Raw genomic sequence first — 23,253 nt, 5'->3', positions numbered from 1 at the left:
AAATTAATATTTTCATTTTTTTTATCTAAAATAATAGAGAAAATACAAAAGATCATTTCACAAATTATTGGAGAGAATTTCCTCGCCGAAATAAACAATAAAAAAATTACGGTAATTATATTTTTTAGTTAAGTTGGATAAAAAAAATTAATAGTTTCAACATTAGTCTAAAATAATATGCACGTCTTACTTTTCAAACAACACCCTAATAACTAACTACGATTAAATAATATATAGTTTATATGACTAAAAGTCTATGCATTTTATGCCTTACCGTATAAATAAAAACAGAGTTTGGTTACAGAATAATAGAAGACAGGAAATAATGAAAATATAAGGTGTTATTTGAGAATGTATCTTCTTCTTCTTCTTTTATTTTTCTTATCCACTGTGATCGAGAAAGAAGAAAGAGGGCTTTTTGTTGGGTAGTAGTACTAGTAATGTTGTCTATCTATCCTTATCCGATAAGGATGTGGTGTCGTTATCCCTGCGGAGGATTTGGGTGGTGATGGGGTCCTTGGCCTGTCTCAAAACCTTTGTTGGTTGGATGGCTTGAATTATTGCCTCTTTTTGGATGGCTTTGTTGGGGTGGGGGTAAAAGAAGAGCTTTTCAGCAAACTAGCAATGTCTCAGATTGGTTTTTTTTTTTTTTTTTTAAATTTATTTTATGTAAATAGAACAAGACGAGTTTAAATATTTAATGCTGAAAAGGTTCTGTTTCGAGTTATAATTTAGGAGATTTAGATATAGTTTAGTATTAACTTTAATATCAGATAAAAGAAGTGATGAGTTTAATACTTAAGTTATAACGTAAAGTTTAACATATTTTTCTCGTTAAAAATAGATTTTTTTTTGTGTGTATATATATATATATATATATATATATATATATATATATATATATTAAGTTTGGGAGGTGGAACATTTAGGAAAATAAATTTGTTAGAAATCATACTTTGGTCCATGAGAGATTTTGGTTACCGATTAAAAAAGCAACTATGGTAGAGCCAGTAGATATCCTTTCCTATAACTAAGAAGATTGTAGGATCGAAATTGATGGTGGCTTGAATATTATACGATTTGACTCTACTTAGAACAATATTTGAAAGACGTTAGTTCTGAGCAATAGTACGACAATGCAGACATTTTAAAACGTATATAAGACAGTTTAATATATTGGCTAAAATTTAGTGAAGCTTTAGTGCATTTATATTTAAGAATGATAGATTATTTGTCCAACCTGTATATAGCCTTCAAACTTTTAAATAATAACAAAAAAAAAGTGATTAAAAAGTACTCAGCATTTTAAAACATCTATTTTTGATGTTTGGTTAAAAAAATACTAAAAAAGTGACAAATATACATACCAAAAATAACTGCACTTCTTTTCAACAGTCACTTCGTTAATCATTGAGCTCCATTTTCTAGCAATCGACTACACTCCAAATCAAACAATAATTTATGGGCTAATCATGAAGAAAAAAAGAAGCAGTCATTCAAGCCATCTGGATATCGGTTATCTCACATATAATTGCGGTGCAAACAGATCACCATGGCTACCATGAATGGTAACTGTAGTTTGTTTCACTCATCATAAGTAAACGTCTGTGCTTCTTTCGGCACTATATTACATGTACAAACATAACAAACTACAAAGAACAGCATTCGAAATATCCAAATTGTTGACGGATATACTACATTAGAAATCCGATGCTAGATGAAGCAAGATAAACGTCGAGAAAAATTGTGATGATAAAAAGTTAGAAATCAGGTAAATCTTTTGGAAAGTTCTGATCGAAGACAAAGGTCGCTACCTAATTGCCCCACTTGCAATGGATGAAACCTTGCAAACACCAGCTGACGTCGTGAATGGCACATCTTTGTAACATGCTACAAGCTCTCCATCAGTGTGGAGGTCAACTTGCACCTTCTCCCAGACCTTGCTCTTGGCATTCAACACAGTGTCTGGCTCACCTGAATATCCGGCAAAAGTTACTCGCTCTCCCACCACAGCAGATGCTGGAGGATCAACCAACTCCACCTAAATTCCAAATGTGTTTAAGAGCATATAAATTTGTTCCGACTTGATACTCTTACATATATTTCGATAGACACCAAAAAATGATTTGTTGCCCTATCCTCTGGATATATATACACCTCAATTACAGAGTACATATAATATTAATCATGTCTTGCATTTAATCCAATTCCACGTCAAGGAGCAGAGCTGCGGAGAACATTTCCATACTACTACTAGATGTCATAATTGTCAACAGCCTGGGCTAGAAACTTGCTCTTACTAGGTGGTGGAAACAGTCACTAGAGAGTATCAACAGATTTTTTATTTTATTTTATTAAAGAGTATCAAGTAGCAACGGAACTTATGCAGGAAATGAAGTAGGAAATTAGGCAGTAATATCAAACAAGCTGTTGTCTTATAAAGTAAGATAAAAACTGTCAAAAATGGCAAAATGATATCACGGGTTACCTTGGTATGATCATCACTGGATGCAGCCAAAACCATCGCATGTGATTTAATACCGCGCATAGCCACTGGTTTTAGATTGCAGAGAACACAAACTTTTCGATTCTGCCAGTAGAGAAAAAGCACGTATGCAGCAAGAAAAGAATTAATAAGTGTAAGATAATCAATCTCTATATAGGAGAAAAGGCAAAGGGTGAACCTGCATTTCTTCCAGTGGGATGTACTTAACAAGCCCACTAACCACTGTTCTAGTTGAATCTTCTCCGACATCAATTTCTTCCACATAAAGGGAATCCGCATCTGGGTGCTTCTGAACTTTCTTTATGAGACCCACACGGATATCTAGTTTGGAGACTGAAATTTCTGCTTCAGAAGCCTTTGCTTTCGTACTACCAACTGCTTTAGCACTTTGTTTCTTTGTCTTTCCTTCTGTTGAAGATAATGTCCAATGTTTATATGCATTTATAAGAGAAACTTCATCTGCAATAAAGTTAAACAAGTTCTACCAAAAGAAGCATTTGTGGCAGTCAAAAAGTGCCATTCAGAACACAGTAAAAAGTTGTGAACTTATGACAAAATTACTATTACAGCTGATTTTTCATTTTTTTCCAACTGGACATTTTTATCTAGTCACTCAGGAAATAAAATTCAACTCCTTTGATATTAACTTCATGTTAGTTAGACTAGGAAATTTAACCCATTGAATTTATGTAGTTATATTCAGTTGAACATAAATGCATAGTCTGCTGAACATAGCCCCTAAAGCAGCAAGAACAATAAGTACATATGGTAGCACTAGGGGTGAAAACAGATCAAATGAACTCTAACTAACCTGATCCAAATTGGATTCAGTAAAAATTTCTTTCTGACCCAAATACGGGTAGGATTTCTAAAAAAAAAATATCTGAATATGGATTTGGATACGGATAGATTTTCTTAAAGAACCTGAATATGGATACAGATACCTGGGTTGGATATAATTTTTTAGATATGAATATCGGATATCGAATATACGTTTACCTACATATTTTTTGAATAATTTATAAATTTTAGTTTGCTTATTTAAATGGTGATTACTGATATTTGTCACTAATGATGTGTTATATATTATTTGTAGAGATTGATTTTATTAATATTATATGTATTTAACATGTAAGAAATTTTTTAAAACTTTTAATAGTTTGTGTTATTTGTGTCCAAAAAAATGTCATAATTTGTTTAAAATTCAATCCGTATCCATTTAAGATCTAATCGTCAATCCAAAAATTATCCATATCCATTTAGTTAGGATATAATTTTAAATTTTATTATTCGTCCAATATCCATATCCAGACCAAAAATATAGACCCAAATACGAGTTGAGCACTATTTGATCCGTATCCGATTCGTTTTCACCCCTAGGTAGCACTACTAATGTTTAGAATTATGATAAACCTAACAGGTAGATCTTCACTGGTTGACAAACACAGAGTATACTCCTACGACAAACAGTGGGAAACTCAGTTTTGGGAAAGCACCTCCAGTTAAGTAGATCATGATAAGATACTATGAGAACATCTAAGTGTCTAAAGTTATATAGAAGACCAAGACACCAAGAAGACGCAAATGATGTCACATAACGATCAACTTAACCGAGATTTTCTAATCAAGTTTCAACTAATTATCATGTAGGCAATAGGTGAAAGCTCAAAGAAGAAAAGGGATACTACTGCAAAAAAACATGGAAATAGAGAAACCTGATAACTTTGTGGTCTTCAGTTGCTCCGCGATCGTTTTGGCATCAGCTTCTGCTTTCAAAAGCCTATCAGCTTGACTACCAGCAAATTTCTGTCTGAAACATTCCACTTCTTCGTCTTTCTGTAGATAATTGTTGCAATGACAATATAAAGTACGACAATATACATGGACAAGAATGAGCCAACACGAAAATGATAGAGTAAACATACCAGTTCCTTAAATAGTGGCTCAGGTTTCCCTATTTTGTGGCCAGGATGTAGAAAATCCCAAGGTCTTTTTGCCTTACTGATTTCTCCTTTCTCCTCACAGAAAGAGAGACATCCTGGAGGTACGTTAATCTGCCTCATTACCTTGTGTGCAACAAAAGACAATTCAAATTTGCAATGAGACACAGCAAAGGAATGAAGTTGAATAGAAGAAGAATCTGGTAGTCAAAACATTAATGAGAGAAGAAAACAAAAAGGAATATAGAAGGTACTTCATTAGAAAAGGAAGGCATGAAAGGTTCCAACAAACATGCAAGAAGATACACAAGTCCAACTGAAGTCTTCATAACAATGGCACATGAACATGGATCTTCTTTAAAAAGCCTCCAAAACTGGCTCTCCTACAAACAAATGAAGAAAAGCAAACAACAAGCCATGATGAGATCAAGAAATTCTTAATCCAACATATTGAGAGCCAAACAATACTAAACTTACTTGCAAATATGCATTTCCCACACTTGAAATGCTCATGGCAGTTTTCAGACCTTGTTTTAGTTTGACCTGTCAAACAATGAGTAGTTTTTTTTTTCAATTATTCAGCAGCATAGTGATTCCAGATCACTAATAACAACTCATTAAGGTGGTTTCAATGTAATAATGTAGCATAAGCATACAGTACAAGTTAGTAAATCACCTTTTCCATGGCATCAAGATACTGGTCAATCAATTTACCAACATTTTCTGCCAACAAATTTGTTAACTGATGTGATTCTGCATTAGGAGCATCTGGAATAATTGAATCATATCCAGCTCCTGCAGAGAAACATAACCTGTAAGTACAGTATAAATCGACACTACATGAATCTAATTGCAACTAACTCAGAATGGGACTTCTCATATATGAACAGTAGACCAAAATGAGCTAACATTTTTCTATGATAACGCTTCGTAATTCCAGTTAACAGTGAGGAGATCATCGAAATTCACAGTTCAAACACAGAACATAACAGAATAAGAAATTTGATTTGCATGCCTCAATTGTTAGGCATGTTTTTCTAAGTTTCTAACTAATATGCAGAAGCTATTAGTCAATGTGCTTGGAGTGGATACCCAACAGTCATATGGTTGACTTCACTAACCTGCTGGTTTGGCAATGAAACTCAATACACGATTAATAAAATTTCCCAAGTTATTGAGCAACTCGTTATTCAGTTTTGCCTGCAGATCTGCCCACGTGAACAATGTATCTGATACCTAAGTCACAAAAAGCACTTCAAATTAGAGCTAAAAAACTAGATATGCAAGAAAATTTCATGCTGACCTAAAATAAAACTAAATTTCATCTAAACTGACCTCAGGTCTATTAGTGAGCAAGTAGTATCGCCATACTTCTGAAGGAATCTTTGTATCCTTTGCATCATTTCCAAAGACTCCAATACCTTTACTTTTTGAAAACTTTCCTGTCAATCAAGGAAGCAACAATGTCAAGATAATAAACATAGATTCTACAAACCGGCAAGGAATTAAGTTACAAAGCAATGAAAATAGCGCATATCATTCCAAAGTTATAATATCAGCCTAATTCCTTAACAACAGCATACCAAAGTGGCTTATAAATACTCAGATCAAGGAAAAAAAAGCATGAAATAGATAAAATAGAAATCAAAATGGCATTTTGTATATCAAGTGATGTTTTATGAGTTTCAACTTTTGAGTAAAGTATTCAATTTTCAAGTTGACATCCATTAAGCTATATATAGAACAATTAGAAACTAATGAAATAATTGATATCGAGTATGTTTCTTTCCACACAAAAAAATACTATATGATTAATATCGTTAAATCAAATGAGTCAAAGATCAAATATATTCAAGTATTCAGGTTATTTATAAGCTTGCAACAATTAATTTGCTTATAAGTTCACTTCCATAAATTTGCATAAGCTATTGTAAGTCCCCAGTTGTCACAATCCATCAGAAAACACAAAAGCTTAAGAAAAAAATGTCGCCTTTCTTAATTAGCATTCCCTATAAATCTTTACAACAACCTAAAATTGAGCAACATTTACGGCAACTGCAAAACTGATCTAAAACAGATAAAATTCGTTGAAACAGATTGCAACTAAACAAGAACATCCAAATTGAACTGTTGAAACTTGAAACCACCAACACTCAAATTGTTCAAAGCAGTAAAAATGCTGAATCTATCGAAACAAAATCAATTTCGGATCAGTGTTGACAAAATCTCAGCCATGATTAAGATTCAAGAGATGTTATAGACTATAGGAAAAGCAAAAATGTAGAAGTACCAGGGAATAGAGTTATGCAATTATGAACATCAGTGGTACTTACTTCATGTAATGACTATGTTAGAATATATTTAAATCCCTCAAGGGATGGTCTAGAGTACGCATATTGTCATTCCTTGAATGTGCATGTGCTGACTATAAAGGCATCAAAGTGCACGAGGCTTGGGCCACACGGGTCAATGCATTTGCTGACTATACGAATAATAAAGGTGTACAAAAAATAAAGCCAAATAAAATGAAAAAAATAAATAAGTCAAATAAAATGAAAAAAATAATTGTCTTGTCGGGCTTTGCTCAGGCATATCTTTTAGTACATGGTAGATAATTGGGCTTCTCAATAGTGCACAAATCCCACTGCCCAATGTTTTAAAATTTAGGTCTCTCGTAACGGACCAAAGAACAAATTATTACACAAAGACAGATATGCAATAAGCCAATAATTCAAATATCATTAATCATGCTTCGGAACATTCTGAAAATAATTCCTACCAAAGAGAGTAGTTTATGGATATTAATACCTGCTTCATAGTTTAAGTATTCAGTAACACTTATTGTCTTCATCATTGTCCAACTTTCACCAGTTCCAAGAAGTGTAGAAGGAAACATAACCTGGCATCAAATATTAAATGTATGGTATTACAAGGAAATAATTGTTTGCAAAAAATTAAGAGAATAGAGCAGTTGTATACAATGTAAATAAATTCTCGTACTACAAAACCCAAAACTTTTGACTGGCTCTCTTTACACAGAGGAGAGGTCACAATTCTAGCAGAGTTTCTAATTCTGTTAGAAGTCCATAGTGGGTGCAGTAAGTCAATCACGTAAAACTTAAATTCTTGTGGATAAGCAAGTCTTGACAGTACCTGGCTCATTTTCTTGTTGGGAAACGATCAGCAGGAAAAGAGTAGTTCTTAATACCAAATGAGCATGATAGAGGGTGTAACTCTTGCAAGGAGCATCCAGATTACAATACAACTGGAAGGTAACATGAATGAAGTTACTGAAGGTATGGATATAACTTGTACATAATGTACAAGTTATTCTGAACTCTAAAGGTCAAAAATGCAACTCCAAAAGAAATGGCTTAAAGAAAGTGTATATGTTGTGAGATTTCTGTTTTCTTAAAAAAAGAAAAGAAAAAGGAATTGAGACAGTAGCCATCAGTCATGAACAAGGTAAGTTTGTCAGTAAATGCCTAATCACACTTAACAGTTATAGTGCATGAATACCTCAAAATGTGACTCTGTATAGCTCCAATTATGAAAATAAGAAATGAGTTTATCATAAAATAACAGCAACAATTTTGCAGCTAAACATAGATAACTGTTCTTTAGACTGCAGTGAAGACTTATTTTATCATGAAGTACTGGAATTGCATACACAATATGGGGCTACAACTACAAGTTTACTGAGATAGAAATATGGTTAGGCAGGATAAGGTCAGGGCCTATATCTGAATACCAGATCAAGGAATATATATGTGAACCAAATTGTAAAGCTGTAATTATGATATAGGATTGTTACCGTGTGAAATGGAACATTATCCTTGCCCATAAACTGATATAATTCCACGTTATCAGGATCCTTCCACCACTTCTCCCAGTCAGGTGTGTAGCATGCAGTGATTGAGATATATCCAATGGGAGCATCAAACCACACATAGAAAACCTGGTGACAGCAATTAATACATCAATTTAAAGTAGCAGATAGATCTCTAGTTTCATGGACATGGAAAATCTGAATTTATAAACATGCTGCCAAAATTAACTTTCACTCTGACTTATCAGACCTTATCCTTATACTTGTCATGTGGAACAGGAACTCCCCATTTAAGGTCCCTTGTGATACAGCGAGGTTTTAGTCCTTCCTTCAACCAAGCATTTGTTGCTTGAATAGCATTTTGACTCCAACCCCCAGCCACAGACATTTCATTGATATATTTTTCTAGTTTACTCCTCAGTAAGGGAAGCTCTAAAAACAAGTGATCAGTATCACGAATGTGAGGAGTATTTCGACATACCTACCAAAAGAATAAGGCGAAGGAAAGTGAGAGATGTTTATTGGTATCAAAAGCTCTAAATATGTATAATAGATATAAACTGACAAAAGAATTCATGAATAAATACCTTGCACTTTGGATCACTGAGTTCAGTTGGATTTAACAATTTTCCACATTTTTCACACTGGTCACCTCTTGCAGACTCGTAATTACAGCCCATCGTAGGACATGTACCTTCCACAAGCCTATCAGCTAAGAAGCGTGGGCATGTTTCACAGTATAGCTGCAAGAAATGTGATCATAGGCATTTGATAAGAAACTGGAAATTCTAGCATTTATGATAAAAAATTTGCATGCTCGATAAGAACAATAACACAACAGTTACCAACCCACCTGCTGCATGGTGTTCTCTGAAAGCCAATTATTCTCCATCAGTCTGTGAAAAATCATTTGGCAAACTTCTGTCTGCTGCAGGGTAGATGTTCGACCAAACTCATCAAAGCTTATGTCAAACCACTTATAAACCTCCTTGTGAATAGAATGGTATCTGTAAGACAGCAAAGACACTGTCATACAGCAAGACATAAGTTCACTCTAATCTTTATAAATACGAGATGAACTCTTTCATCATTGTTATTCTTTATTTATCTTCTCTCTTCATCCAATAAGGGAAGATAAAATGAAGACAGTGTTTTATTCAACCAATTACAAGAAATGAACTTGCAGTAGCATAACCATAAGAATTTCAACTATAGTACTACTTCAAAAACAAGATAAAAACCTATTAGTAAATTGACAAAGCATACTCTAAACATCCCCTTTCGTTCAAAATTTCTACTTTCCAAACCCATCACGATGACACGCATCAAATTCCCAACTATAGATTCTATTGATATTAGTTCAATTCATTACCAGATTTGACTTACTTTTATATCTCAAAATACATGGCCATTAAGCTCTACCACATTAAGTAGCTTATCAAGCTGTGAAAGCTTCGACATTGCATTTAAAGGAAATTATAACAAAAATATGAAATCAAAATAGAAGGGATTACAGAAAGGTACAAACTTGTCACAAATTTCCTTTGGGGAACAATTCTCCTCCATGGCCTTGGTCTCGGTGGCAGTCCCATACTCATCCGTGCCACAAATGTATATAGCATTGTATCCCCGAAGTCGGCAGTACCGCGCGAACACATCGGCGCTAAGAACACCTTCAGGTGGGGGCAAGAAAAAAAAAAACCAAAAAACAATCAAACGGGTCTCCTTCTTTCCGATCGTGGCACCAAAAAATCACAAAAAACGAAAATTTGAAGAGGAAACCAGCGAGAAACAGATAGAATTACATCCGATTATATTGCCGAGGTGGGGGACGTTGTTCACGTAAGGGAGGGCGCTCGTGATTAGGATGTTTCGGCGGCCGAGGATTGGAAGCTTGGGGGATTTCTTCGCCGAACAGTCTCCCATTTCGATCTCGATCTAGAGAGAGACGTAAACCCTTCGCGCCTCGTAGGAGGGAAGAGGAGAGGAGAGGAGAGGAGACCACCGGCTCTGAGATGGGACGAGTGAGATTTCCCTTTAAACCTTAATAACGACTTTGGTGGTCGAGGAGCTGACGTGGGATGCACAATTTTATTATCTGAATAATAAATAAAAATAAAAAGTAAATAACTTTCTGTTTAAAAATTTGGGGAAATTATGGATAAAATAAAGAGATGATAGATATCATGATACACTTCCAAATTTTTAGACTAAACTTTTTCCATGACCAATAGATCATGAGCTCTTTTAAATAAATAAAAAAATAGTTGAGTTCTAAACTAATTTTTTCAAGCTCAATTGCTTCTGGTCCAGAGTAGAGTAGGGCAGTCAAAATAAATAAGCACAAGCTCGGTTTCAATCGAAATGAATTCCAAGTTAAACCTGCGTACTGCTTAATCTTATCTCATATTAGTATACTTTATTCTACACTTTATTCTCTAAGCATCTCCAACAAAGTGCTCTCCAGTGCACCTGGCTTTATATTTATTTAAAAAATAATATAATATATTTATTTATTTATATTTATATTATTTATTTTAAATTACTTAATAGGTTATCTTAGTGTTATTATTTTTTTAATAAAAAATATATGGTTAGAAAACTTTCATCGAGATTTTTAAAATAAGAATAATATTCAATAGTTTCAAAAGTAATTTTTTAATTAAATGGATCGAAATTATATTACACGAAATAAACTTTAAAATAAACATTACGTTATTACTAAAAATATCAAAATTATATTACACAAAATAAGTAGAATTAATATTTAATAATAAAAATAATAAATATTTAATAGTTTGGTAAGTATGAATATAATTTTTATATTTCATGGCTGATATATATCATGTTTAATATATTTCATATCTAATGTATTTTATATATAATGTATTTTAATATTTAGTATTTACATTAGAAAATAATTTTAAGTCATTATATTTTAAACACATCAATTTTAAACAATAATAAAAATATTTATTTTATAAACAATAAAAAATTTAAATATTAAATTAACTTAAAAATAATTTTATATTAGACTTATTTTAAAGGTCTCGATAAGACCTTTCGAGTACTATTTTATTAAAAACCGATTAGTAAAACTAATTCTACACATAGTTTAATTAACTAAATTATTTAATAAAAAATATAGAAGGAATTAGAATTGTTGAATTAAATTAAAATCTAAAAAAATTGGAGCCGGGCTCTATTTGGAGCCCCATTTTTGGACTAGCAATGGAGCTCAGTTGAAGCTCAATTGGGCTCCATTTTCTAAATTTCGAGTTAGGTCGGAGGAGATGCTCTAAGAGATTAGCCTCTGTTATTATATCCTCAATTAGAATACATATTCATTATCTAATCAAATTATGTATATATATATATATATATATATATATATATATATATATATATATTAAATAATAATTATTTTGTAAATATTTCAAACACATTTAACAATATAGATAATGCATCCTAAAACACATAAAAACATGCTATGCATTTAAGATTCTCATCTAATTGCAGCTGAAGATGAGTATGAATTCGATCTTGTTTATTCGCATTAGATTGTATGAGTAACTTTATCCATCACTTATCTCCACATTCTATATTAACAGCAGTAAGACTATACCTGGATGCAGAGATATCTCCTAATATCTGGATAAGCAGTATTAGAGGAACATAATTGAATTAAATAACAAAGTGGATAAATGACCATGGAGTTTTGCAATTATATCCACATTGTCTAAAAGATCCTCTAAAAAGTAATTCATAATAAACTTTGTGAAAAATATTAATTCAGGGATGCACCAAGACTACCCATTTCTGATCATGCTCCTAGAAAAATAAGCTTGTCTGAAGTGTACTGTGGCTAGCATTTCAGCACAGCTATTAAGTTTACCATTCACCAAGACACAATTGAATGTTGGGCAAATTTGAAACACAGCAAAATTGTCCGACCTGGTTCGTGGTAAGTCTAATGAATTGATAAACCAAAAGAAAAAAAAATCATATTCTGCTACAAAGTAAGATTTCCAAAGGATAAACGGTAAACTGACAACAAAAGAAGAAATGGGCAAAACAGTGATATCTCCAGAATTCTCCAATTGTAGTGACAAAAAAAGATCCTAACTTGTATGATTGAAGTGTGCAGACCCCAATTCTGCCAAAATCAATTCAGGGCACTGTCTGTAATTTCCTTCTGGACTGCTGATAGAATTGTAGGCTTTGTTGATCACCTACCTATTCTTTTTTTACTCGGCTCCGCGCTGCTTTGGCGGAAGATGAGCGTTCTGATTGAGAAAATAAGATAAAGATGTGCATAACTATTGTCACTAGCAATAACCCAGCAGTTGAGAATGCGACTCCTTTCCATGATGACAAGAGTGCAGACCATTTGAAGAATCTGAATGCAGCATATGATAGGAGACATGACCAAAACATAACCACCTGTTGCCACACAAAAACTATGGATTACATATTTATAAAAGAAAAATATCTTAAAACAGATAATAAGTATTCTACAGTGTTAGCATTGACTGAAAAAACAGCTACTGTAAAAAAAATATGGCCCACTTTTATTCATGAGATTTCAATTTCTGTAATCCAATAAAAGACAGGAAGTGTACATCTTGTCAATTTTTTGTGCTTGGATGTAAATTCACTAAATGTACTGATTATCCTGACATAGTTAACAGGAGGATCTGCAGTCACTCAATATGAAAACACTATATAAGTTAATTGGAGATCACAAGCTTTCAATCAATACTAAATAGTAAATTTACTGAACTTCTGATTCTCACACCAGCATAAATCAACAAATTCTGAAGCAGGTATGTAAGATGAACATCCACTAAAAGACTATCTATAAATTAATAAGCAAAAGACTGATGGCCTGTGGAGTGGTCGAGATGTAAACTGGACAGGAAGGGAAAAGACACACAAGTTTCCCAATGGCATGTGCCCAAATAATTCTATTTAATCAATTGGTTGAAAATAAAGGGAACCAATCTTCCTTCTACTCAATCAAAAAAGTCGATTTGTCTCATGAGCACATCATGAGTAAATAACGTGCTAATAAAAATTTACCCTCTGCTGGTAAACCCTTTCCTATCAAGAATAATCAAGAGTTTGGATAAATGTCGGGAATAACCTGCAGGCTACAGCACCTACTGGCAAACCTTTCCTGTCAAAAAGTTTGGTATAAATGTCCAGTAATGTGAAGTTTCTTACCAGCAAAGATTTTATGGGCCGACCAATTGGTCTAAGTTCATCACCAAAATTACCCTCTGCTACATATTTATCCAGTAGAGCATCCTGTCACCAAGAGGACACTTGATATTAATATCATCAACGGAAAAAGTAAAGATACAGCACCGAGACACATTTCCAAGGAAAATTTGCAAATCAATAAACTTGGCTTATAGAACATTTTTGAGTGCATTACAACCAAAAGCACCTCAGAGACTCAAAACAAAGATTAGTGAGGGCAGCGCAGTAACATGCCTTTGCCAAAAATATGTCTTTACACCATTGTGAAACTTCATCATCTGTCTTAGGCAAATCACTCATTGCATGTCGTTTCACACGGACATGTACCTGAGAAAAATATAAAGAATGGGAAAGCAAGATTAGAAACAAGTATACATGGCATTAGAATCTGTTCTGTTTATCTTATTTCACTATCCAGAGAAATTTACCAGTCAAATAGTTACGGTAAAAGAAATGAAACAACCAAGGTGTTGATGATAGTGTGTGTAGGTTAATGGTAGATAAATTTCTATCATACAATCAGTACCCAAATACATGAACATCAACTAAAAATTCCATGCAAAAACAATCTTGCACAAGCCCGGAGAGTTCAATTTAATTCTAACCGTCAGATCAGTTCAACCTTAGTAATTAAATTAAAGATTCACCAAAATTACTCTCCAACTCTTCACATAGTATAAGAGGAGAATCTACGCCTCTACAGACATTTTAACTGTTTGCCTTACTGCTTATTTCATCAAACTCGATAAGGTGTTCAGAAAAATAATCCATCATTTTTCCAATAAAGGACAAACAAATCTCTGACTCAGAGCAAACTTTCTTCACTTGAACAACAGTTTAATCACATTGTTCATATGCTGAAGCCCGAAATCTGCTACCAAACATAAAGATACATCTGAACTGATGTCAAATCTAACCATCTGACATTACCCAACAGACACAAATTACTTATTCCAGTACCTACTCCTGTTCAAACAGTTAGTAATATGAAAGTTACATACCCATAATATGTTGCTTTAAATATATGATGGAATTGGAAAAAGTTACAAACCATGCTTAAAAGATCTATCATCTTGTACAACTGGCACTATATTGAAGCATGCCATTAAGTATCTAGTAAAGTTATATCAAGGGAAAAGAAGCACCAGGCTAATCAGTTGGTTTCTTGTGAAATATAGCTTTTGCACCATATTTTTTATATTTAATCGCCACCTTCCTTCTTCATCAACATTTACTATGTAGTTTGGAACTAATCTTGCTTCATACACTTGAGTTCCAGTAAAATCAAATATATGCAGATATGGTTAGTCGACAATCAGTCATATGCCCAAAAATTATCAGAACTGGGTTTATTATTTTCCTACCTAGTCAGCCTTTTTTGTGCAATATCAAGTTATGAACATAACTCCTTCCTTCCCTCTTCGTGTAGACCATCATTGACTTATAGACTTACATTCTATAAAGGTCCTTGGCTGCATGCCTAAGCTTCTAATTGATAAGGTTAATAGAATAGGCAGTGCAGTTAGGTACCAATTAGTTCTACTGGTGGGTCGCATGGCACTCTCTTAACCTGACAATAGATGGCCAGAAATCAGGCACTCACTTAAAGTGATAATCATGTTAAGAATTCAGCCGTGGAATATTAAGCTTCCAAGGATTAGCCTCAAGATTGATACATGCTAAACAAAGAAACACGTGTTGGAAGGAAAAGCCTTGAAAGCTTCTTTTCAGCAGGGTGCTGTCAAGTCATGCTGGAAGTTAGTAGGTTCTTTTGATGATCTATAACTTGATATAGGAACTGATCACAAATTTTATTTAAAACATGATAATGTCTGACTACATCCTCTATCACAACTTTCCATCAGCAGTCAGTACTCCAACCCTGTCACTGACTGATAAATAGCAGGTTTGGGTTGTTGTTAATATGAAATCTCAAGTTCTGCAGACAATCACTTAAAACTTGACAGTTACAAGCCATTCTATGTTTCTGTAGAAGACATAATGGTAAAACTTACAAACCCATGCTCCCACGGTGTATCACTTTGTGTCAATGCCACCATATTGAAGCATAGGATTCAGTAAAAAATTATTGATAGAAACGGAAAAGTTTAGATCAAAACTTCAGTACAGTGGTTATCTACTTATCTTGCTCCCTCTAATTTATGAAATCAGTAAAACATATTTAAGAAACAAATAATGTATTCTTAAGAAAACATGAGAAAAAGATTGGAATGAGCTCATATCTACATATAGCAATTCAATCTCTAGATACTACTATGAAATATCCTGCACATATTTTGTTTTGATATTCATTACACAAACTAAAGGCATGAAAGAATGAGATCCATCAAGTCAAGCAATTTGTTCTCTTTCCTTTTGGGCCTAAATTTCAATCTGCGAATTGTCCTACACTTGGCAACATAATTTAGGAATTGGCGGTTGGTGTAGTATGGAAGTTAAAATGACTGAAACATCAGTAAGGAAATAACTTCTCATAAACTAATTTCCAGACGACGTGAGGCTTACAACTGATGATTGCCCTCTCAAAATCCTGAGCATTGTCGGTGAAGGTTGATCTTTAGGAATAGCTACAGTTACATCATATATAGCTGGAACAAAAGGGCGCATAATATTTACAGCTGAAACAAATCCCTGAAATATTCAGAAAAAGAAAAGTGTCAACACAAAGCTTTATGATTTGCAACTTAATATCCTTGACAAAAATCAGTCCCAAATAATCAGCTGAATTTCAAAAAAGGAAAAATCTAACGTACCAAATGTTTTGGATATCAACAATTCCATTTTGAAGTATGCTTTTTATACTCGAATTTACAAATTTCAAATAATACAGCAAATATGAACTTTTATTAGAAACAAATTTATTGACAATGTCGAAAGTTCGGATATATGTTCTCAGAACAGCTTAAATGTTCCCAGAGAAAAATTCAGCCATCACAATTATGGTACATAAAATAGCATCTGAATCAATAATCCCCAACATCACATTTACATGACCAAAACACTTGAATACCAAAACCAAAGTACTGATACGATTCGGACTTCATCGATGTCGTCTCAAGCATGGATACACTTTAGAGGGTGTCTTTTATTCTTGTTTTAGTGTTTATTTCATAGAAAAATAAATTTTCTGTATGCCGCGTTCGAACGCGAATGGAGTGCGTTCGAACGCGAATGGAGTGCGTTCGAACGCGCTTGTGAACGCCTACATCAGGTTCGCAAAAATAGAGAACGCAAAATGTGCGTTCGAACGCGATCGGGCGCGTTCGAACGCGCTTGTGAACGCCTGCATCAGGTTCGCAAATACAGAGAACGCAAAATATGCGTTCGAACGCGATCGGCAAAAATCTACTGTTTTAGAGTTAATAATTATCATTTTTGAATTATTTAGTTAGCCTCTAAAAGTGTGGATGGCAACAATAGAATCATTATTGAATGAATTGAGTTTTGCCCTTGTCTCCTTCGTCTTCTTCTCTCTCGTTCTCTCATTTTTCGGCAACGCCGCTTCTAGCCTCCCTCGACCGGCCAATCATCCTAGTCCCTTAGGGGCGGCCCACTCCTCCCCCTTCTTCCAGTCTATCTATCACTTTGTCCTAACCCTTCCATCATCCATAACCCTTCCATCATCCATAACCCTTCCATCATCCATAACCCTTCCACCTCCACTTACTCACCGGTGCCACCCCATTATCGTCGATCCACCATCCTCCACCATCATCAAGGATCTCGTGCCTCCATCCACGGATCCAAAGACGGACTCCCTGATTCGCCTGAAACTAGATTTGTTGGAAAGCTCTTTTCGAGGGCTACAACATATCAAAATTTCACGTCGATCCGACGGCTGCATCTTTCAGGATCTATTTTCAAAGTTCCATGTCAGATCCTGTCCAGATCTGAAAATCGGGATAGATCGAACATTCGCCTAAAGGGGAGATCGTATCAAGTACTTTACATAGCCCAAAGCCATCAAAATAATAAAATATTCCTTGTTCTATTTATTGAGAAACAGTTTTGTCACTAGACCAATCTGTAAGATGTTTCTCAAATTCATTGCAGATACCTAGGATTTCCTGGATGATCACAGATACACAATTTGCTCATATCATGTGGTCTACTTACTAGATAAAACAAAGCCAGGTACTCCTAAGGAATATTAAAGCCGTTATTGTATGTTTGTAGCAAGAAGGTAATAGAGCTCTTTCCTTCAAATATCCTTTAGTGATAATTGAACCTGTATTAAACTTCATTTTCCATGTTCCAGGAGAATGACTTAATTAGTTAGACCCCTTTACTGGCAAACACATGCCGTTCTTGCATAATCTGGGATTAGAGTCTTAAACAGACTATCACCTGAGAGAGAGAGGGAGAGAGAGACTATCATGTGGCAGTATCAGGCTTCTGTGTTGATGCTGCACACAAAGAATTTTACACAAACTACCACAGATAATTTGCTAAGTTGGTAATTGTCTAGATATAGAGATGTTGAGACTTGAGACTACATAATTATTTTTCCAATAATCAAATAAAGATGTCAATAGTGGTCTCTTTCTCGTTGATAACTAAAAGTACATATGCATCACAGTGCATAAATACATAAAGCCGTAAATTCATGTGTGTATTCCTAAGTTCATTGATAATTTTTTTTCCTTCCTTGAAAGCAATAAGCAACACAATCTAAGTTAGCCAACATATCCATTTCAAACTTTCAATAGACAAAATGGACTGTTTGTACTTTATAGAATTTTAAAAGAAAATTCAGGCCCATCCCAGGTATAAAAATATAACAAGAAGATCCAATCAATCACAGGTTGAAATTTCTGCAAATACCAATGTTCACCATGCTTAGCACACAAATTCCAGTTAACAGAAGTATACCTGTAACCTGCTACAGACATGAGGTTTCTCAAAAAGTTGAATCAGCTAATTACGAAGTTAGACTGCCGGTTGAAAAAAGACTTGCTAATATGATAGAAACATATAGGCTGCAAAAATGAGACTAAGAAAAGAAAGCAGAAGAAGGTGACATCTGTTTATTGCTAGTTGAATCACCAACAAATTCCAACCTTGGTACGGGGAATTAGAACATTTCTAGGGGTAGGCAAACCCTGTGATGCAGCATATTCTTGAGCTGCTAAAAGTTTTGCTGGAGTGAAGCGAGTCCCCTCAACAAAAAGAGCCAACCAAAATGGTCTTGGGAAGTCTTCTAACCTTTGTAGACCCAACTGCAGTTTACAGTCGCCCGAACTCAATCAAATAATCACCAGAAACATGTATATCCATCAAAAACAAAAGATACCTTCAGTGTGCTCTCATCCTTGGCCCAACTTCGCTCCAAGAATAGGTATTCAGCAAACCACATGGACCAACCAATAACCTACAGGCATTGATCACAGGCCTACACAAGTCAGAACCTTTTAAGAACAAGGAACATATATGTACTCAACTAGATGATCTGGAAAAACCCGCTGTCACGACTTTCCATCATTAAGGTAAAAAGAAATAATACGCTAGCAAAGTAGCAATTTAACACATCTTAATCATCCTTGTGCTTGAGGCTCCAAAGATAACAAAACTAATCAAGTGGAGTTGATTAAGTGAACCATTTTCCTTCATTCAACTATATATTAAAGCAACACCCTCTGTTACAAAAAGGTTGCCTTATTTTCTTTCTCAGTATTTTAGTCCACAAGTTTTTTTATTTGCGGGGTATATTAGATTATTAGTACCTTTTTCAGGGTCTTCCCATTAAACTGAGTCAGTGCACCCAAGGTTTCATTTATTTAACCCTGTATTCTATCATATAAATGCAACATATTTATAAAAAGAATATGTTTAAACTAGTATGCGTAAGATCTTTTGGCCAAGACCAATCAATACAAAGCTAGTTCTAGCCCCTAACTGACCTGTAGTCAACTCAACGAGGCAGTAAACAAAACCTAGTTATTTTGTTGTCACAAAAAAAGGCACTCCCTCTATATTTCCCGATATGCTAGTATTCGCCATTACCACCCATATTAGCAAAATTATCCACATTTACCTTATGCTCTTCTCCCCTCAAGCACCTTGCCATTCAGACAAAGATATTGCAGGCACTCTTCCAAATAGTGATTTTAACCCTTGCGTAATTTTATCCTCTTAAATGAGCGATAAACATTTTTCATGATTTTATATCATTTTTTTTCTGAAAATGTTAGATAACTTTTACATCTCTATTAATTGTACGAAGTTTTGATACATTAAACATATAGAAATTGAAGCAGGACAGAATAACAGAAAACATTTCATTTTCCAACAAATAGAAACTGACATAACAACTTTAAACTCTGATTGCACCTTACGAGTGCACTAAGTATCTCCACACATATCTCTAAAACGCCTTAATTTTTAAATAATTTCCAACATCTTGTCCTTATTAGGAACTGCCAACTTGGTGCACATATGGTCATTGCTTCCTTTACCATGTATGCTGGCAACCTCATCTCTCTAAATATTGTCATCTTGACTATTCCCATTTTAAATTTACTTCTCAGTGCTCAACGTTTAGAAATCAAAATAATGGCCTATTGAATGAAAATATCAACTCAATTTATTTAACCACTTTATTTTATTTTCACCTACAAAAAGCATAGAGTTCATGATATGAAATTATGAATCACTGATGAAATAAAGGGATGAGGAATAATTAATCAACATAGCAATTCATTTTGAGAGAGTTACATGTTACATAGTTCTTCTAGATTACCAGTAGGCAGTAGCTCATCTACTATAAAATAGAACAAGATTATATATACTAGAAAACTCACCGGAAGGAACTTTGATGATTTCTTCATGACAGCTAGGGCACTACCAAGGCAGCCTGAGCGCTGACATAAGAAATTTGAATTCCAGGTTAATAATGAAAGTTGCTATGCTTTAACATATAGGCTTCATGTTCTCATGAATCATGAAGAGAAAGATTGATACCTGAGCTAAAATCCATCCAACAAGCCAATCAATATCGCTTTTGTGATTAGATATGACAAGTGCATGCTCTTTACCTATATAATATGCTTAGGATAAGCTTGAGCATGAAAACATAATATGCAGAAGAATGAAAATAAAAAATAGGAGCCAATATTACAGCCTATGCAAGACAAAAAGAAACAAGTTGAAACTCAAGTCCTTACCCATTGACTGGAAAGTTTCTAAATCTGCATATACTTGGACCTGAAACAGGGAACAGTGCATTTATTTGTCTTAGCATAATGTACATAATGTATCTTGAGGGTTGGAACACTTGGAAAGAAACAGGGCATAAGCAACAATCTAATGGCCAATTCCATGTAAAGAGCATGTCCATAATAGCCTTTGCTTTGAACAAAACCACGCTACGCAATTAAATTTGGCAATGACAAGGAAATTGGCATAATAAGGCACAAAAAGAGAACATTGCTCATCCTTACTAAGTAAGAGCAATAAAAAAATGGAGATTTTACATTTATTGCGAAGAAATGATTCAGTTGTCATGCTATCTTAATGATATTTTGTGCAGATTGAGATATCAACTTCAAATTAGGAATGCAACTTTCCAAATTCAAATTTATAGTGTCAAAAATGCAACAATAAAATAATATTTTGTGTTGTAATAGGACAGTTCTAAGTTCTAACAACGTCCCCTCTCTATTTGTATAATAATTCAAATCAAGCAAATTATTATCTAGTTTTGCTCAATACTTATCACTGAGTTCCATATTCCATCATATTTGAATGACAATATAATATTCCAGAAACTTATGCCTGCATCGTAGTCACTTTCCTCATCGCTGAGAGTAATTCCTTACTCCAGCATCCAATTATAGGCAATTCATGAGACATTGTAGTAAAGTATGATGGTCAGAGAATTGAACTATCAAAAACTCTCTCATTTGGTTAATTGTACAGTTAACCAAATTCAGCAAATTATCATCCATTATTTTTCTCAATCTTTATACATCAGTTCCATCTTCTATATATTTCTTGAATAATAAAAAAACCTAGAAAGTCCGAAAGCCTCAGTCCATCACCCAACTTATTAAGTAATTCTCATCGGATCATAGTTATAAAGAAATGTGATGACCACCAGAGTACATGAAATCCATCAAACATAGGCGTGAACATGAATTTAAAATGTACTCTTGCACTTGGAAACATTAGAATCCCCATTCATGAGCATGCTTTTAGTTTTTCTCCACCTTTTCCATTATGAGTTAGAATATACAGCATGAGTACTTATGCGTAAAGTAGATATATAGGCTACAATAGGGATTTTATGTCAAATCTTTGAAAAAATAAATTCTAAACACTTTTTACTCATTGAATGAACCTTGAGATCCAAGTACCATATCGCGAGGCAAAAACAAAAATATTAAAGCCTTCGAAGGAAGATTTGACTCTTTTGGATCCCAACACACAAAGGTGCACTTGATGGTAAATGCAGATAACTTCCCTCTCCACATTAGGATTCTTTTTCTTTTTATTTTGGCACATTCAACAGCTACGAAGTATCCACATACTTTTTTGAAAAGTTTTATCTTAAGGTTTCTAAGTATATATAATCAAAAAGAAAAAAAGGGAATGATAATCCTCTCTGATAAACAGAGCAAGAAGAAGCACATTGCTCTATGCAACTAAACAAAGCAAGAAGAAGCACATTGCTCTATGCAACTTTATTCTTCCAAAATGTTACCTTAACGCCTGCCCACCAATCAACAAGCCAAACAAGCTGAAGCCACAATAGTTCAGCCAAAAATCTATTTATCCTCCTATATAGACTCTTCGAGAATGGCCTTATCGAAGCAAAACAAGCAGCCTGCGTCAAAAGAAAGCACATTACAAACTCACCTTCTACTTTTACAATCAAATCTGATCCAAAATAACAACAAGGGCATCAAAATTGCAGATAGGCAAAAACTCAGATTCAAAACACAACACCTAAAACTGATCCCGATGCCCAAAAGGAAAGAACTTTTATTTGAAACCACATTCCATGAAATCAAATCTAAGCAAGCAAGCCAACAGTTCAGATTGGATAAATCCACCGAAAGTTCAAAATACCCATTAGGCCAAAACAGCAAAAGTTATCAAAGAGAAAACCCAACCTGAATGATATTAACGATCAAACCGGAGAGGAGGAAGAGAAGGCCGAGAGGGACCACCACAAGCGCCGGCGCGATCGCCATAAAGCACCCTTTTTTCCTCGAGAGATCAAGCGGAAACTTAGTGAAGAAAGGTAACGATTGAGTCGTCGCTGGAAATTTTCCGATCAGATTCTTCGAGCTTCTTCAGGGGGGTCCTCACGGACACAACTGCGACGAACGTGGTTAAGATTGGTAGGCCAAATTAGTTGTTTATTATACGGCACCGAGAAGAAGAGGTTTACGAGGCAACTGGAGCGGAGGCGAGTCCTTTTCGGGAACAAATCTCCTCTCTCTCTCTCTCTCTCTCCTTCCTCCCCTTTTCTCTTCGAGTTGTTGTGGTGACTCGCGGACCTATTAGAGGTAATAAATATATTAGCTCTCTCTAGGATCCGCTCACTTGCGGTGAATGTAAGTCGCTCAAGGACGTGGGCTCTGAACACTGAGCAGATAATTAATATAAAAGAACGAGTCGTCCGTAATTGGCCAGGTTAGAATAGCTGGGATTGCAGGTAAACTTTTTGAGAAATTTTCATATAACAC

At 34.5% G+C, this 23,253-nt stretch overlaps 2 protein-coding genes across 2 annotated transcripts; both read right to left on the bottom strand.

The window, feature by feature from the left end:
• Positions 1–1,495: 1,495 nt before the first annotated feature.
• LOC140787448 (probable methionine--tRNA ligase) lies at positions 1,496–10,297 on the bottom strand. Its single transcript, XM_073136364.1, has 17 exons — positions 10,081–10,297; positions 9,804–9,948; positions 9,129–9,282; positions 8,863–9,018; positions 8,526–8,756; positions 8,261–8,404; positions 7,255–7,345; positions 5,782–5,888; positions 5,568–5,682; positions 5,123–5,241; positions 4,924–4,989; positions 4,701–4,829; positions 4,432–4,572; positions 4,222–4,342; positions 2,685–2,914; positions 2,489–2,590; positions 1,496–2,041 (listed from the first exon to the last, which is right to left on the bottom strand). The coding sequence occupies exons 1-17, from the start codon at positions 10,199–10,201 to the stop codon at positions 1,811–1,813; spliced, it is 2,403 nt and encodes an 800-aa protein (XP_072992465.1). The 5' UTR covers positions 10,202–10,297; the 3' UTR covers positions 1,496–1,810.
• A 1,823-nt stretch (positions 10,298–12,120) lies between these two features.
• Positions 12,121–23,058, bottom strand: LOC140786909 (1-acyl-sn-glycerol-3-phosphate acyltransferase PLS1-like). The gene is made up of 12 exons (XM_073135623.1): positions 22,956–23,058; positions 22,675–22,881; positions 22,263–22,385; positions 20,725–20,764; positions 20,522–20,595; positions 20,362–20,421; positions 18,855–18,932; positions 18,622–18,780; positions 16,067–16,192; positions 13,775–13,867; positions 13,502–13,585; positions 12,121–12,718 (listed from the first exon to the last, which is right to left on the bottom strand). Exons 2-12 carry the CDS (start codon positions 22,753–22,755, stop codon positions 12,512–12,514), a joined length of 1,125 nt encoding a protein of 374 aa, XP_072991724.1. The 5' UTR covers positions 22,756–22,881; positions 22,956–23,058; the 3' UTR covers positions 12,121–12,511.
• Positions 23,059–23,253: the final 195 nt, after the last annotated feature.

Source organism: Typha latifolia, chromosome 4 (genome assembly GCF_019914945.1).
Source record: "Typha latifolia isolate L0001 chromosome 4, TyphaL0001v2, whole genome shotgun sequence".
In the NCBI taxonomy this organism is placed as follows: Eukaryota; Viridiplantae; Streptophyta; class Magnoliopsida; order Poales; family Typhaceae; genus Typha; species Typha latifolia.
This window is presented reverse-complemented; position numbering and strand designations above follow the sequence as displayed.